This window comes from Mchenga conophoros, linkage group LG1, assembly GCF_057382185.1.
Source record: "Mchenga conophoros isolate Kocher_MC1m ecotype Shallow Benthic linkage group LG1, M_conophoros_male_GT1.1, whole genome shotgun sequence".
Classification (NCBI taxonomy): domain Eukaryota; kingdom Metazoa; phylum Chordata; class Actinopteri; order Cichliformes; family Cichlidae; genus Mchenga; species Mchenga conophoros.
In genome coordinates this window covers 21035514-21046825 of record NC_140526.1, presented here as the reverse complement: position 1 = coordinate 21046825, position 11312 = coordinate 21035514, and the positions used below count along the sequence as shown (strand labels likewise).

General features: G+C 40.9%; 1 protein-coding gene across 2 annotated transcripts; it reads left to right on the top strand.

The window, feature by feature from the left end:
- Nucleotides 1–365: 365 nt before the first annotated feature.
- Nucleotides 366–10752, top strand: btbd10b (BTB (POZ) domain containing 10b). Of its 2 annotated transcripts, none has more exons than XM_085269790.1 (9): nt 366–479; nt 843–990; nt 4750–4943; nt 5356–5671; nt 5814–5916; nt 7610–7730; nt 8632–8829; nt 8915–9025; nt 9677–10752. In XM_085269790.1, exons 2-9 carry the CDS (start codon nt 890–892, stop codon nt 10006–10008), a joined length of 1476 nt encoding a protein of 491 aa, XP_085125916.1. In that variant the 5' UTR covers nt 366–479; nt 843–889; the 3' UTR covers nt 10009–10752. The 2 variants fall into 2 exon arrangements, with proteins under 2 accessions (XP_085125916.1, XP_085125915.1); XM_085269789.1 differs by having other exon boundaries at nt 4747–4943.
- Nucleotides 10753–11312: the final 560 nt, after the last annotated feature.

The window sequence follows — 11312 nt, the reverse complement described above, 5'->3', positions numbered from 1 at the left end:
TTATTTATTTTGTACCTTATTTCATATTTCTTTTTCTTTCCTTTTCTCCACGGTTCATTTTGTCTTTTATAGGCTTACAAATATCGGTACTAGTATCTTCACATTTTGGATTTTTTTTCATGAATAAAGGAAACTTTAAAAAAAAAAAGCAATCGCACATGCAACATATCGCGACACTTGAGGGACTCGGTCATCTTTCTTTTGACTTTTTTGAAGAAAAAGAAAAACTTCTTCTATTACCTACTGAAAACAGGTCAGTCACCTGTAGTACATTTAATTTTTCAACTCTTTAACTTTTGAGACACGTTTGATCGGCGAGCGTAGCAATGACTTTGAAATGTAGTTTTAAGTGCGTCAGCACGTCGAGCCGTTAACGGTCGTCACGTCGTACGTCAGCTGGGTGAGTGTTTTGAAAGGAAATGACTGGTTAGCTGGCGAGCAAGTGGGATTATACTGCAGCGGAAACCGTAGCCAGCTAGGTAGCTGTTTTTTCCTGTATCTCACGGTATCAAATCATGTCTATGGACACTCTTGGAGCATGTTTACTAGCCATTCTGCGTCTCGGAAGTTTGTTCTGATATTGTTGTAACGTACCGCTGGTAATACTGCTAATGCTAGTTAGCTAACTAGCTAGCTATGCTAAAATAGCAAAGTCGTCTCACAGCAACGTCGACAACGTTTAATTTGATAACAGCGATAAACCTGACAATCAATCTTTGTTCAACTCAAGCTTGGCTGCACAACCTAGCTTTTTTGTTAACCGACAGCAGCTACCTGTGGATTTTACACGAGGCTGACCAGGGAATTAAACTGACTTGTTGATTTCGCCATTTGTCGAACAGATTATGAACGGTGAAAGATCCAGACCGGGCTACCCCCTGTCCGGGTGATGGCAGCTCGTCTGCCGTCATATGACAGCAACTCCAGTGATACAGAAAACTGGGAACGAAAAACAGCGAGCCGACCGCGCAAACTCTGCAGGCATTCAAGGTGAGCCAGGTGAAAATATATGGAGTTGTAAAGTTCACAGCAACAGTCACATACGCCCTGTTCTAGGGATATCACAAGAGAAAGTATCGGTTTGCTTATGTGTATCTTTTGCATCCGTCCTGCTTTGTATTAACTCATAGGCGTAACCCCTATGAATATAAATTTGGCCTAGCACTTTCCCTGTAACTCAATGATTGCGTGATACTGGAGAGAAGTGTTAGTCCACTGAGAAAATTTTTGAAAATCAAATAATATTGCCTGTTTATGGCAGTATTTAACGTTTTCAATATATGGAAATGTGATGGAGTTGACTTCCCATGGGTTTGAGATTGCCCAAAGGCTCAAACTTACTTTTCACTTATCTTTCACATATTTATCTGTGATGTTAAGTGAATAACACCAGAGGTGAGGGGAGCCACCAGGCTGAAGAAGGAGATCTATCGCTCTTGGTAAGCCTGTGGGACTCCGGAGACAGCCGACAGGTATCGACAGGCCAAGCGGAATGCGGCTCGGGCAGTGGCTGAAGCAAAACTCGGGTGTGGGAGGAGTTCGGAGAGGCCATGAAAAAAGACTTTTGGACTGCCTCGAAGAGATTCTAGTGCTCTACCTGCACTGTGTATAGTGCTGGCGGAGCGCTGCTGACTTCGACTGAGAAAATTGTCAGGCGGTGGAAGGAATACTTTGAGGACCTCCTTAATCCCACTGACATGTCTTCCGAGGAGGAAGCAGAGTCTGGGGATGAGGGGAATGACCCGCCAATTTCCGGAGGCGAGGACACTGAGGCAGTTAAACAACTCCTTGGTGGCAGAGCCCCTGGCGTTGATGAGGTCCGCCCCAAATTCCTGAAGGCTCTGGACGTTGTAGGGCTGTCCTGGTTGACACGCCTCTACAATGTTGCGTGGAGATCAGGGGCAGTACCCCTGGACTGGCAGACCGGGGTGGTGGTCCCCATCTTTAAGAAGGGGGACCGGAGGGTGTGTTCAAACTACAGTGGGATCACATTCCTCAGCCTCCCTGGGAAAGTCTATGCCAGGGTGCTGGAAAGGAGAGTTTGTCTGCTAGTTGAACCTCTGATACAGGAGGAACAATGCGGTTTTTGTCCTGGTCGCGGAACACTGGACCAGCTCTTTATCCTCTCAAGGATACTTGAGGGTGCATGGGAGTTTGCCCAACCAGTCTACATGTGTTTTGTGGACTTGGAGGAGGCATTCGACCGTGTCCTGTGGGAGGTTCTGCGGGAGTATGGGGTGTCTGGCCCGTTGCTACGGGCCATTCGATCCCTATACAACCGTTGCAAGAGCTTGGTTCGCATTGCCGGCAATAAGTCGGACTCGTTCCCGGTGGGTGATGGGCTCCGCCAGGGCTGCCCTTTGTCACCGATTCTGTTCATAATTTTTATGGACAGGAATTCTAGGCGCAGCCAAGTGGCGGAGGGCTTTCACTACGGTGGCCTCAGAATCTCGTCTCTGCTTTTCGCGGATGATGTGGTTCTGTTGGCTTCATCGGGTGAAGGCCTCCAGCTCGCACTGGAACGGTTCCCAGCCAAGTGTGAAGCACCGGGAATGAGGATCAGCACCTCCAAATCTGAGGCCATGGTTCTCAGCCGGAAAAGGGTGGAGTGCCCACTCCGGGTGGGTCGGGAATGAGTTCCCTCTCCCTGCCAGGTCTGGGCTTCTCTCCTTAGGCTGCTGCCCTGTCCCGGCCCCGGATGAAGATGGATTGATGGATGTTAATAGGGCTGCCACAAACGATTATTTTGATAGTCGACTAGTCACCGATTATTTTTGCGATTAGTCGACTAATCAGATCATCATCCATTAGACGTAAAACTACAGCTTATTGCACCAGCAGCATCTGCTCTTATATAACTATCATTAGCTTACAGCTTTAAGTGTTTAAGGTCTGTGCTAACTAAAAATAAAGACAAGATGATAGTTTATTAAATTTTAATGAAATTTGCAGATTGTTTCGGTGAAGTTTAATAAACTCCTTGCTATCTAAAATATAACAGGACACTGGAGTATATTCTGGAGCATCTCACACTTCTGATAATCAGCTGTCTGCTTGACGTTTATTCAGCTGTGTAAAAACTATAACTTTAATCTCAGACAAACTGATTTACTCAGGAACAAATAAAATACTAAAAAAAAAAGCCAAACAATAACATTTTAAGTTATCTAAGTGACTCATATATATTTAACCTGAGTAGCGAAAGACGGCGGTGGGTTTGAAAACGATTTGCGGGGAGTCCGGTGTTCTCACGGCGCTAGTGAGCCTAGCCCCCGGCTCGCTAACGAGCTAGTGGGTAACAGATGTCTCCGAAAACGTCGGAGCGCTTTTGAAAATATGTGGTGTCCTGATAAACTGAGCAGATATTTGAGGTTTACACAGCTACATTCTCGCCTGAAAATATGTTAAACGTTTATTTTGTGACCCAGAAAGAATAATAAGAGTAACATTAAAACTAACTAGCTGCCGCCATTGTTGGAAACTGCGCTGGGCCGCGCTATGAATTCTGGGACACAGCTGCTTCTTCTTCTTCGGGGTTTAACGGTAGCTGACATCCTTGTACATGCAATGCTGCCATCTTCTGTTTCAGTCCGTTATTAGACTCTTAAATCCTGCCACTTATTCCTGCGTCTTTTGTGATCTTACAAAGTTTCAAACGACGCGTCGACTAGTAAATCAGTCGTCGACGATTTTGATAGTCAACGTAATCGTGACTAGTCGACAAATCGTGGCAGCCCTAGATGTTAAGTGAATATTTACTGAAGTATAACGTGTTCGTGATGACCACATGGAGCTCTGTGTAGCCTTTCCTTACTTTCTTGTTAACTCATCTGCCAGCCTTATCTTTATCTGCTTTATAATTTAGTCTCCTACCTTTTGAAGGCATGTTTCCTGTAGCACTTTAGGTATATAGTTATGACAGTGACTTGGTATTAACTAGCTTAATACATGCCTATGAATTTCTTGGTTATTTCTGGAAATTTGGTGAGCAAAATGAAACTCAAGCTTGAGTATATTTAAACAGTAATTTAAAACATTTTCAACACTGGCCTTGGGATTTTCCATTGTTGGAAGGCCAACATTTTTGGTATGCAGGAAAGCTCTGCAAGTGTATGCTCAGCCCCAGGATTGGGATGTATCTGTGAATGGCTAAAAGGTTAAACAAAACTTTTTTTTTTTTCCTTTTTCCCTTTCCTTTTTTTTTTTTTACCCTGTAGCTCTGCTTCTAATTGTGAATTTTATTCTTTCTCTGATTGTTGTTTTTTTTAAACACTAAGAAGATTTGGTCTTTGAGAAATTAATGGTTAGCTCTATTGTGTCTTTTTCCCATTTGAATTTTAATCTACTTTTATTTATAACTGCTCATACTGTTTATTTAGAAATGAAATTTCTAAATAAACATAAAATAAGCATGTCAAAACTCTGATTTGATTTTCTTTCAAATTAAATATCAAAGGTAATAGTATCTATATTTGACTGCAATACACAATGTGCGGCTTGTTACTGTTTTATTAAAGTAGAATCTGGTTGGTCTGGTTGGTCTGGTGGTTAGTTTTAAATGTCTTTATGAAGCTTGTTGGCACTACTACAGTTGTTTGTAGGGCAAATGACCTAAGCCAAAAGCTGTGACAGCCATGTTGAGTGAAATGTGTTCCACATTGTGCGTCATAAAACTATGAAATACCAATATCCTCTGGCCTTGAGAAAGGGAGGAGGTGCATTACACATGCTTTTGTGTTTCAAAAGCAGCAGCCAAGCCCGTACGTCTCAAGTGAAGGAAGAACATAGGAAGATGAGCTTACATGGTGCCAGCGGGGGCTGTGACCGCTCACGTGACCGCCGCCGCTCCAGCGATCGCTCCAGGGACTCCTCGCATGAGAGAGAAGGCCAGCTTACCCCTTGCATTCGCAACGTCACATCACCCACCCGCCAGCACAACAGTGGTGAGTGTGCGTGGAAAGAATAGACGGCTTATATGGGTGTCATGTTGGAGTTCTGCAGCTTTTGGCAAGCTCTGTTAAACAGCTGACCAAATTTATCAACTTGCAGCTCAGACATGGTTTAAGTCTCCTGCTTTTGGCTGTGAGCAGATCAAGGCAATGCTTATCCACCTGTGTTTAGACCAAGACCGAGAAGTTTGACTGCCTACATGTCAAATGTTATGAGTGGGACCTTGTGTATATATACAATGTGTATATTGCAAAGAAATACAAAATTCTTTTACAAATCTTAGCTGCAAACTAAAATGTTACTACAAACTAGGCACTTTTTTTCTATCTGGATTTTGATCTTTGATTTGGACATTAAAACCAAAGATGATTTCTCCATGGTGATTCATTCCGCCCGCCCGTCTAGATCGTGATCGAGATGGCGGCTCGTCATCGAGGCCCAGTAGTCCGCGGCCTCAGAGAGTCTCACCCAGCGGTTCCAGCAGCAGTGGGGTGGTGAGCAGTCGCAACAGTAGCTTGTCCAGCACCGAGGGCACTTTCAAAAGCTTGGCAGCTGGAGAAATGGTTTTTGTCTATGAGAATCCTAAGGAAGGGGGAGCCGGTGGCACAGTTGGAAACCGAAACATTCGGACCTCAGAGAGAGTCACTCTGATTGTTGACAACACACGCTTTGTAGTGGATCCTTCTATCTTCACTGCACAGCCCAATACCATGTTGGGCAGGTAAAGTATATTTTAATCCTCGTTATCCTTGTCTTTAGTCATCATAGCTGTAACAACTGAAACTTAAATAAAAATTAAATATTCACGCATATAAGTATAGATCTGTGAGTTGGGGGAATAAATCAAAGTTTCTTTTGCACAGAATGTTTGGATCTGGAAGAGAACATAATTTCACACGGCCCAACGAGAAAGGGGAGTACGAAGTGGCTGAGGGGATTAGCTCAACAGTTTTCAGAGCAATTCTGGTTAGTTTCTCTTTTACATAATCCTTGTATGCATAAATAATTGTGAGGTAAATGTTGGATACACACTTATGCTGAATGATTTTTATCTGTGTCGCATTATTATTAAAAGATATTAAGCTATCGTGGGATCATTTTAGCTCACTGGGTAGAGTAGGCAACCCAAACAATCTGCCCTAAGGCCATCTACTTCCCCTGGTCTTTCTAATCTTCTCTTTACTGTCGAATCACAACGGAGGCTTAAAAAGCTCTGAAAATGTATCATAAATAAATAAAATAACACAATCAAGTCAACAAAAATCTACTTCCTTGCTCTTTTAACCAAACTTAAATATTTTACACAGGGCTATAAAGTCAGTTCTTAACAGGCTGCCTTTATTGCTTTTGTATAAGATGTAACACCAATCTCTGATGTCACAATTTTTAAATATATCAGCATTTGCTCATTAATGCTTCCACAGCAGAATGTAGAAGGAAATTGTGAATAAAACTCCCACTGGGATGTGTTCTTCCAATCTTTGTGGGACATATAACACCTGTTAGCCTTGAGCGACACACTATATTTTCCTTACCTGGATCTCCGTGTGTGTGAGGAGTTGTCTGAGCCTCTGCTGTGAAAGTCTATCAAAGTTCAATGCGGCCAGAGATGACACAAAACAAATGTGCAGTTATTAGTGTTGAATATTTTTTTTTTGTTTTTGTTTTTTCTACATTGATATTGACTTGTGAATTTTTAATTTTTTCAATTATTTGCGCTGTATGATCAGGATGTTGAATTAATACAGCCCCCACCCCATCCGCATGACCATGGGGTCATGTTTAAATTACTTAATTTACTGGTATAGCAGTGTTATTGAAAAATGCATATAATGCCTGAAATTTAGAGTAGTGTACTGGTTCCTATGGTTTACTATCAAGCAGTAATATAAACAGTAGATCATAATACAGATGGTGCTGAAATAAAACTAGTTTTAAACTAAAGTAGTTTTAAATTAAAAAAATAAATAAATAAACATTATATAATACCCATAATTCAGGTAGAATATTACTCAGCATGGGCTGTTTTGTACTGTCTACATTACATCTAATTAGCGACTGATTGCTCATGTTGAAACTCTTAAGTAGATATGTTGGAAAATTGAATTTACTTTGCGATATGGTGAGTGAGTAGTACGCAGTTTACTGAGAAAGCTGCAGTTGGTGAGTTCTAAGAAACGTACGATTAGATTAGGCTGCATTTTTGTTGTCTGATTCATCTAAAATGCACCAGAAACCAACCCTGCAGAAAACACTGCTGCAACTATAACACAGTGCGTACCTGCTACAGCCCATTCAGGTATCTGAAGTGTATATGAGGCTGGAATGACAAAGCAAATCTGACTGATCTGAATCTGAGCTTTAATTCACAGTTTGACATTTGCATGGTGTTATCTGCTGCATCTAATTTCCTGCCAAACTGCATGTTACCTTTGGCCTACTAAAAACCCACCTCATAACAGTTCAACAGGCTCAGTAATGGAAGTCTCCTTTAGCATGTGTAACTCTGAAACTGCTGTTAGAAAGCAAACTGAGATTCTGTTACCGGGTTCATTTTTATCAAAAGGGTTTTGATTTTGTTTGTAATTGTATGATTTAAGTTGATGGATAAATGGTGTTTTTAATGATTTCCTCTTTGTGATTTCTCTCTAATTGGCAGGATTACTACAAATCTGGGATAATCCGTTGTCCTGATGGAATCTCTATCCCCGAGTTGCGTGAGGCGTGTGACTATCTATGCATCTCTTTCGACTACAGCACCATCAAATGCAGAGACCTCAGTGAGTATTTCTTCTGGGACACTGAAGCTGTTAGTGTTGCATTAACAGTAGCAGCGCTGAGTATCATTGATCAGGGAGACTGCTCAGTGCCTCGTCACTTTGCAAGGCTTAACAAGATTGCAGCTAATTGATCATAATCACCAACCTGTGAGGATTTCAGATTTTTGGCTTTAAAGAAAAATACAGCTTTTAAGAACAAGCAATTTTCCCTGTACGTGTGTCTAAAACGTAGGATGTTTTATTATTATTATTTTTTTAAGTCAGCAGGTAATTCTGGTTAATTACTATTTTCTTGTTTGTTTGTTTTTTTCTTTTAGAGTTTTAGCCTATAATGAATAGAAAAACAAAATTTCTCAAATCCATATAGTCCTTATTCATGTGAAAGTGAGTTCAGGGCCACAACTTGTTGCATATCATCTATGACATTTCGTCTCCTTTCCTCCTCAACTTTTTGGGGTAAATATGTCTACAAATTTGATTCACGGTCATCTTGAGTGGGTTCTTTAAGGCTTTTCGGTGCACTGCAACACAATAGTGCCTGAAACTGATGGTTGCGAGACTGGACAGACCTTTTCTTCATTAGCACTGAAGATTTTGTAGCGGTACTTTGCTGGAATGGAGGCAAGGAAATGGTTGTTTGCTTACCTGTAAATTATTTGTTTGAATTTAAAACTACAAGTAGTATCCTGATCTGAAAGAAGCATTTTAATTAGGAATTCAGTTTTTATGAAGGCACCTCTGAAATAGCTCTGTGATGAAAGATAAAGGCTACTTGCATGACAGTAGAGCAGAGGGCCTGTTTTTAGTTGTTTCAGGAGTTACTTGCTTACCTCTGTGCACTTTATAAAGTTTATGCTTATGATGGAAATTTTGAATTTAAAGTCTCACTCTTTGTTAACAGGTGCCCTGATGCATGAGCTGTCCAATGATGGAGCTCGGCGTCAATTTGAGTTTTACCTCGAGGAAATGGTTCTGCCTCTGATGGTGGCCAGCGCCCAGAGCGGAGAGAGGGAATGTCACATTGTAGTCCTTACCGATGATGATGTGGTTGACTGGGATGAAGAATATCCACCACAAATGGGGGAAGAGTATTCACAGAGTGAGTACCCACTAATTCAGAGCGTAGGCACACATCTCGGAGCACAGACGCACAATAAACCACCTTGTTTGTTTTCTCCTTGTAGTTATTTACAGCACAAAACTGTACAGATTCTTCAAGTATATCGAAAACCGAGACGTTGCCAAATCAGTTTTAAAAGAGCGGGGACTGAAGAAAATAAGGCTGGGCATTGAAGGTGAGCTGAATTTTTCAGTATTAAATATTGATGTCCTCTCTTTTTTTCTTTTTCTTTTTTTTTCCCATTCTCATGAGTGGGAGAGAGATGTCTGACCTATATGAACAGTACAGAATATAACGACTCACTGCATACTGCAGATTTATAATTACAGATTTGTTTGGCAGCAAGCAAATTAATGCATAAAATAGCTAACAGCAGATGCCTCTTTGCAATCTGGATGTTATTAGAGTCAGAATCAAACGAATCAACTGTGGTCGGCGTGAGACAAAATATATTTTATTTAATAAAATGATATAATGGTTTTGTACCCAAACTGCTTTGTTCACTCAGTTTAACATCTGCCCAAGTTAATATGCAGTTGGAGTGCAGTATTATGTTCACATACCAGATGTAGACAATAGACATGCTGCTACCTGAATGTTTTTGTATGCTGTGACTGAAAAGACACGCCTAAAGTGGGAAGTCGATCAAACTAGAATAAGGTCATTTAGAGCCCAACACTTGGTAATGCATTGATTCCTTTTAAACAAATGGTCAGTCACATCACGTTCAGGGTGAGCCCCTCGCTTCTGGTGTTTGCTTTTTTGTATTCTGTGTTAACAAAAGTTAGCATAAACTGAGCCACTAGTGTTGTTGTCTCTCTGACAGGTTACCCTACGTATAAAGAGAAAGTCAAGAAAAGACCAGGAGGTCGTCCAGAGGTCATTTACAACTACGTCCAGAGGCCCTTCATCCGCATGTCCTGGGAAAAGGAGGAGGGTAAAAGCCGCCATGTTGATTTCCAGTGCGTAAAGTCCAAGTCGATCACCAACCTAGCAGCAGCAGCAGCTGACATCCCCCAAGATCAGCTGGTGGTGATGCACCCTGGCCCCCAAGTGGATGAACTGGATATCCTGCCTAATCACCCACCTAGTGGGAACCACTACAGCAACAACTACAGCAATGAGCCTGATCCTGATGCACCTTCACCTGCTGTCTGAGGACACGTTGGTCTTCTTTCAATGCCTCTGCCCCTCTCCTACTCTTCTAGTCCTACTCCCAGCATGCTGCAGCATGGAGCGCTAGGGGCACCATAACCATATTGCCTTGACACCTCCTTTGCAGCCTTAGAGCCTCAAGAACCTGGATGACTGTAGGAAAAAAAACACGAGGAACATAAGACTGGTGAAAATAACATTTCACTATTGTTTTCATTTTGGGGTTTTTGTTTTGTTTTTTACTTGACCAAAGGAAGGAATCTATTTTTGTTTGTGGGAAAAAATCTGTAAAAAAATATTATTAGCATTATTATTTACAATATTATTGTATCTTAATTTGATGGTTTTGACTGAGCACTCTTGTGGTGTCACTGTTTTTTCACAGGTTTTATTTCACTGATATCTTAGATTTTGATTCTCTCGGGTGGCCTAACTGCTAAATGGCTTTGATGGGGAAGGATACACAACTAGCTAAGGAGAGATTACATCTTTCTGGTCATGGAGAAAATCTGTTCTCACCACTTAGTCTCATGATCTCCAGTTGAACTCCTCTCAGATGTCTTTGATTCTTGTCATGGGATATGTAGTCATTGGCTGGATCTGATATGTGATGTTTTGCTCCTCCTGCAGCCAAGATATTAAGCAGAACACAGGCTGTTGTGGTCAGAATCTTTTATGTGCAAAGCTTGAAATTGTTGTTTAAAAATAAAACAAAATCATGAAATAAAGATGAACATTTAAAAAAAATATATATATACACACAGTACAAAAATATGTGTGTGCGTGCGTGCGTGCGTGTATCTATCGGTCTATAGATCTAGATCTATATAGATATATAGATATAGGCAGGTATGTATATTGCATGCCTTATTGTAAAAGCCTAACAGGACCCAGGAGATGTTGCCCTCCAGAGGTAAGACTGACCAGATATGGTTAAATGCTAATGACCATTAAGAAGAAACATTTCTGCTCTATACAATTGGGTCGGAAACACTAAAAATAAATTCAGATTAATAATATAAATTTTTGTAATTATTACATTAAACCACTGATAATTCCAAATTAGATTCAATGTGATACCACAGACTGGTAACAGCAAACTGAACCATATTTAAAAAGCTTGAAGGGCTAAATATAATTTTTGTACTTACTTAAAAAATAAAATGACCTTTCTTCACACTGATATTTTTACTGCAGTTCATATACATATACATTTCCTATTTCATTTCTCCCTGAGTAGAAATGATAGCAAATAGAACCTGATAAGCTATTTAAAAGGAACCCCAACTATTATGACAAGTTACTCT

Excerpts from the sequence above, each read along its gene's own strand:
- btbd10b (XM_085269789.1), top strand. The coding sequence starts at position 890 with ATGGCAGCTCGTCTGCCGTCATATGACAGCAACTCCAGTGATACAGAA. Across the intron at positions 5,917-7,609 it reads CAGTTTTCAGAGCAATTCTG|GATTACTACAAATCTGGGAT; the intron begins GTTAGTTTCTCT and ends TCTAATTGGCAG. Across the intron at positions 8,830-8,914 it reads GGGGGAAGAGTATTCACAGA|TTATTTACAGCACAAAACTG; the intron begins GTGAGTACCCAC and ends TTCTCCTTGTAG.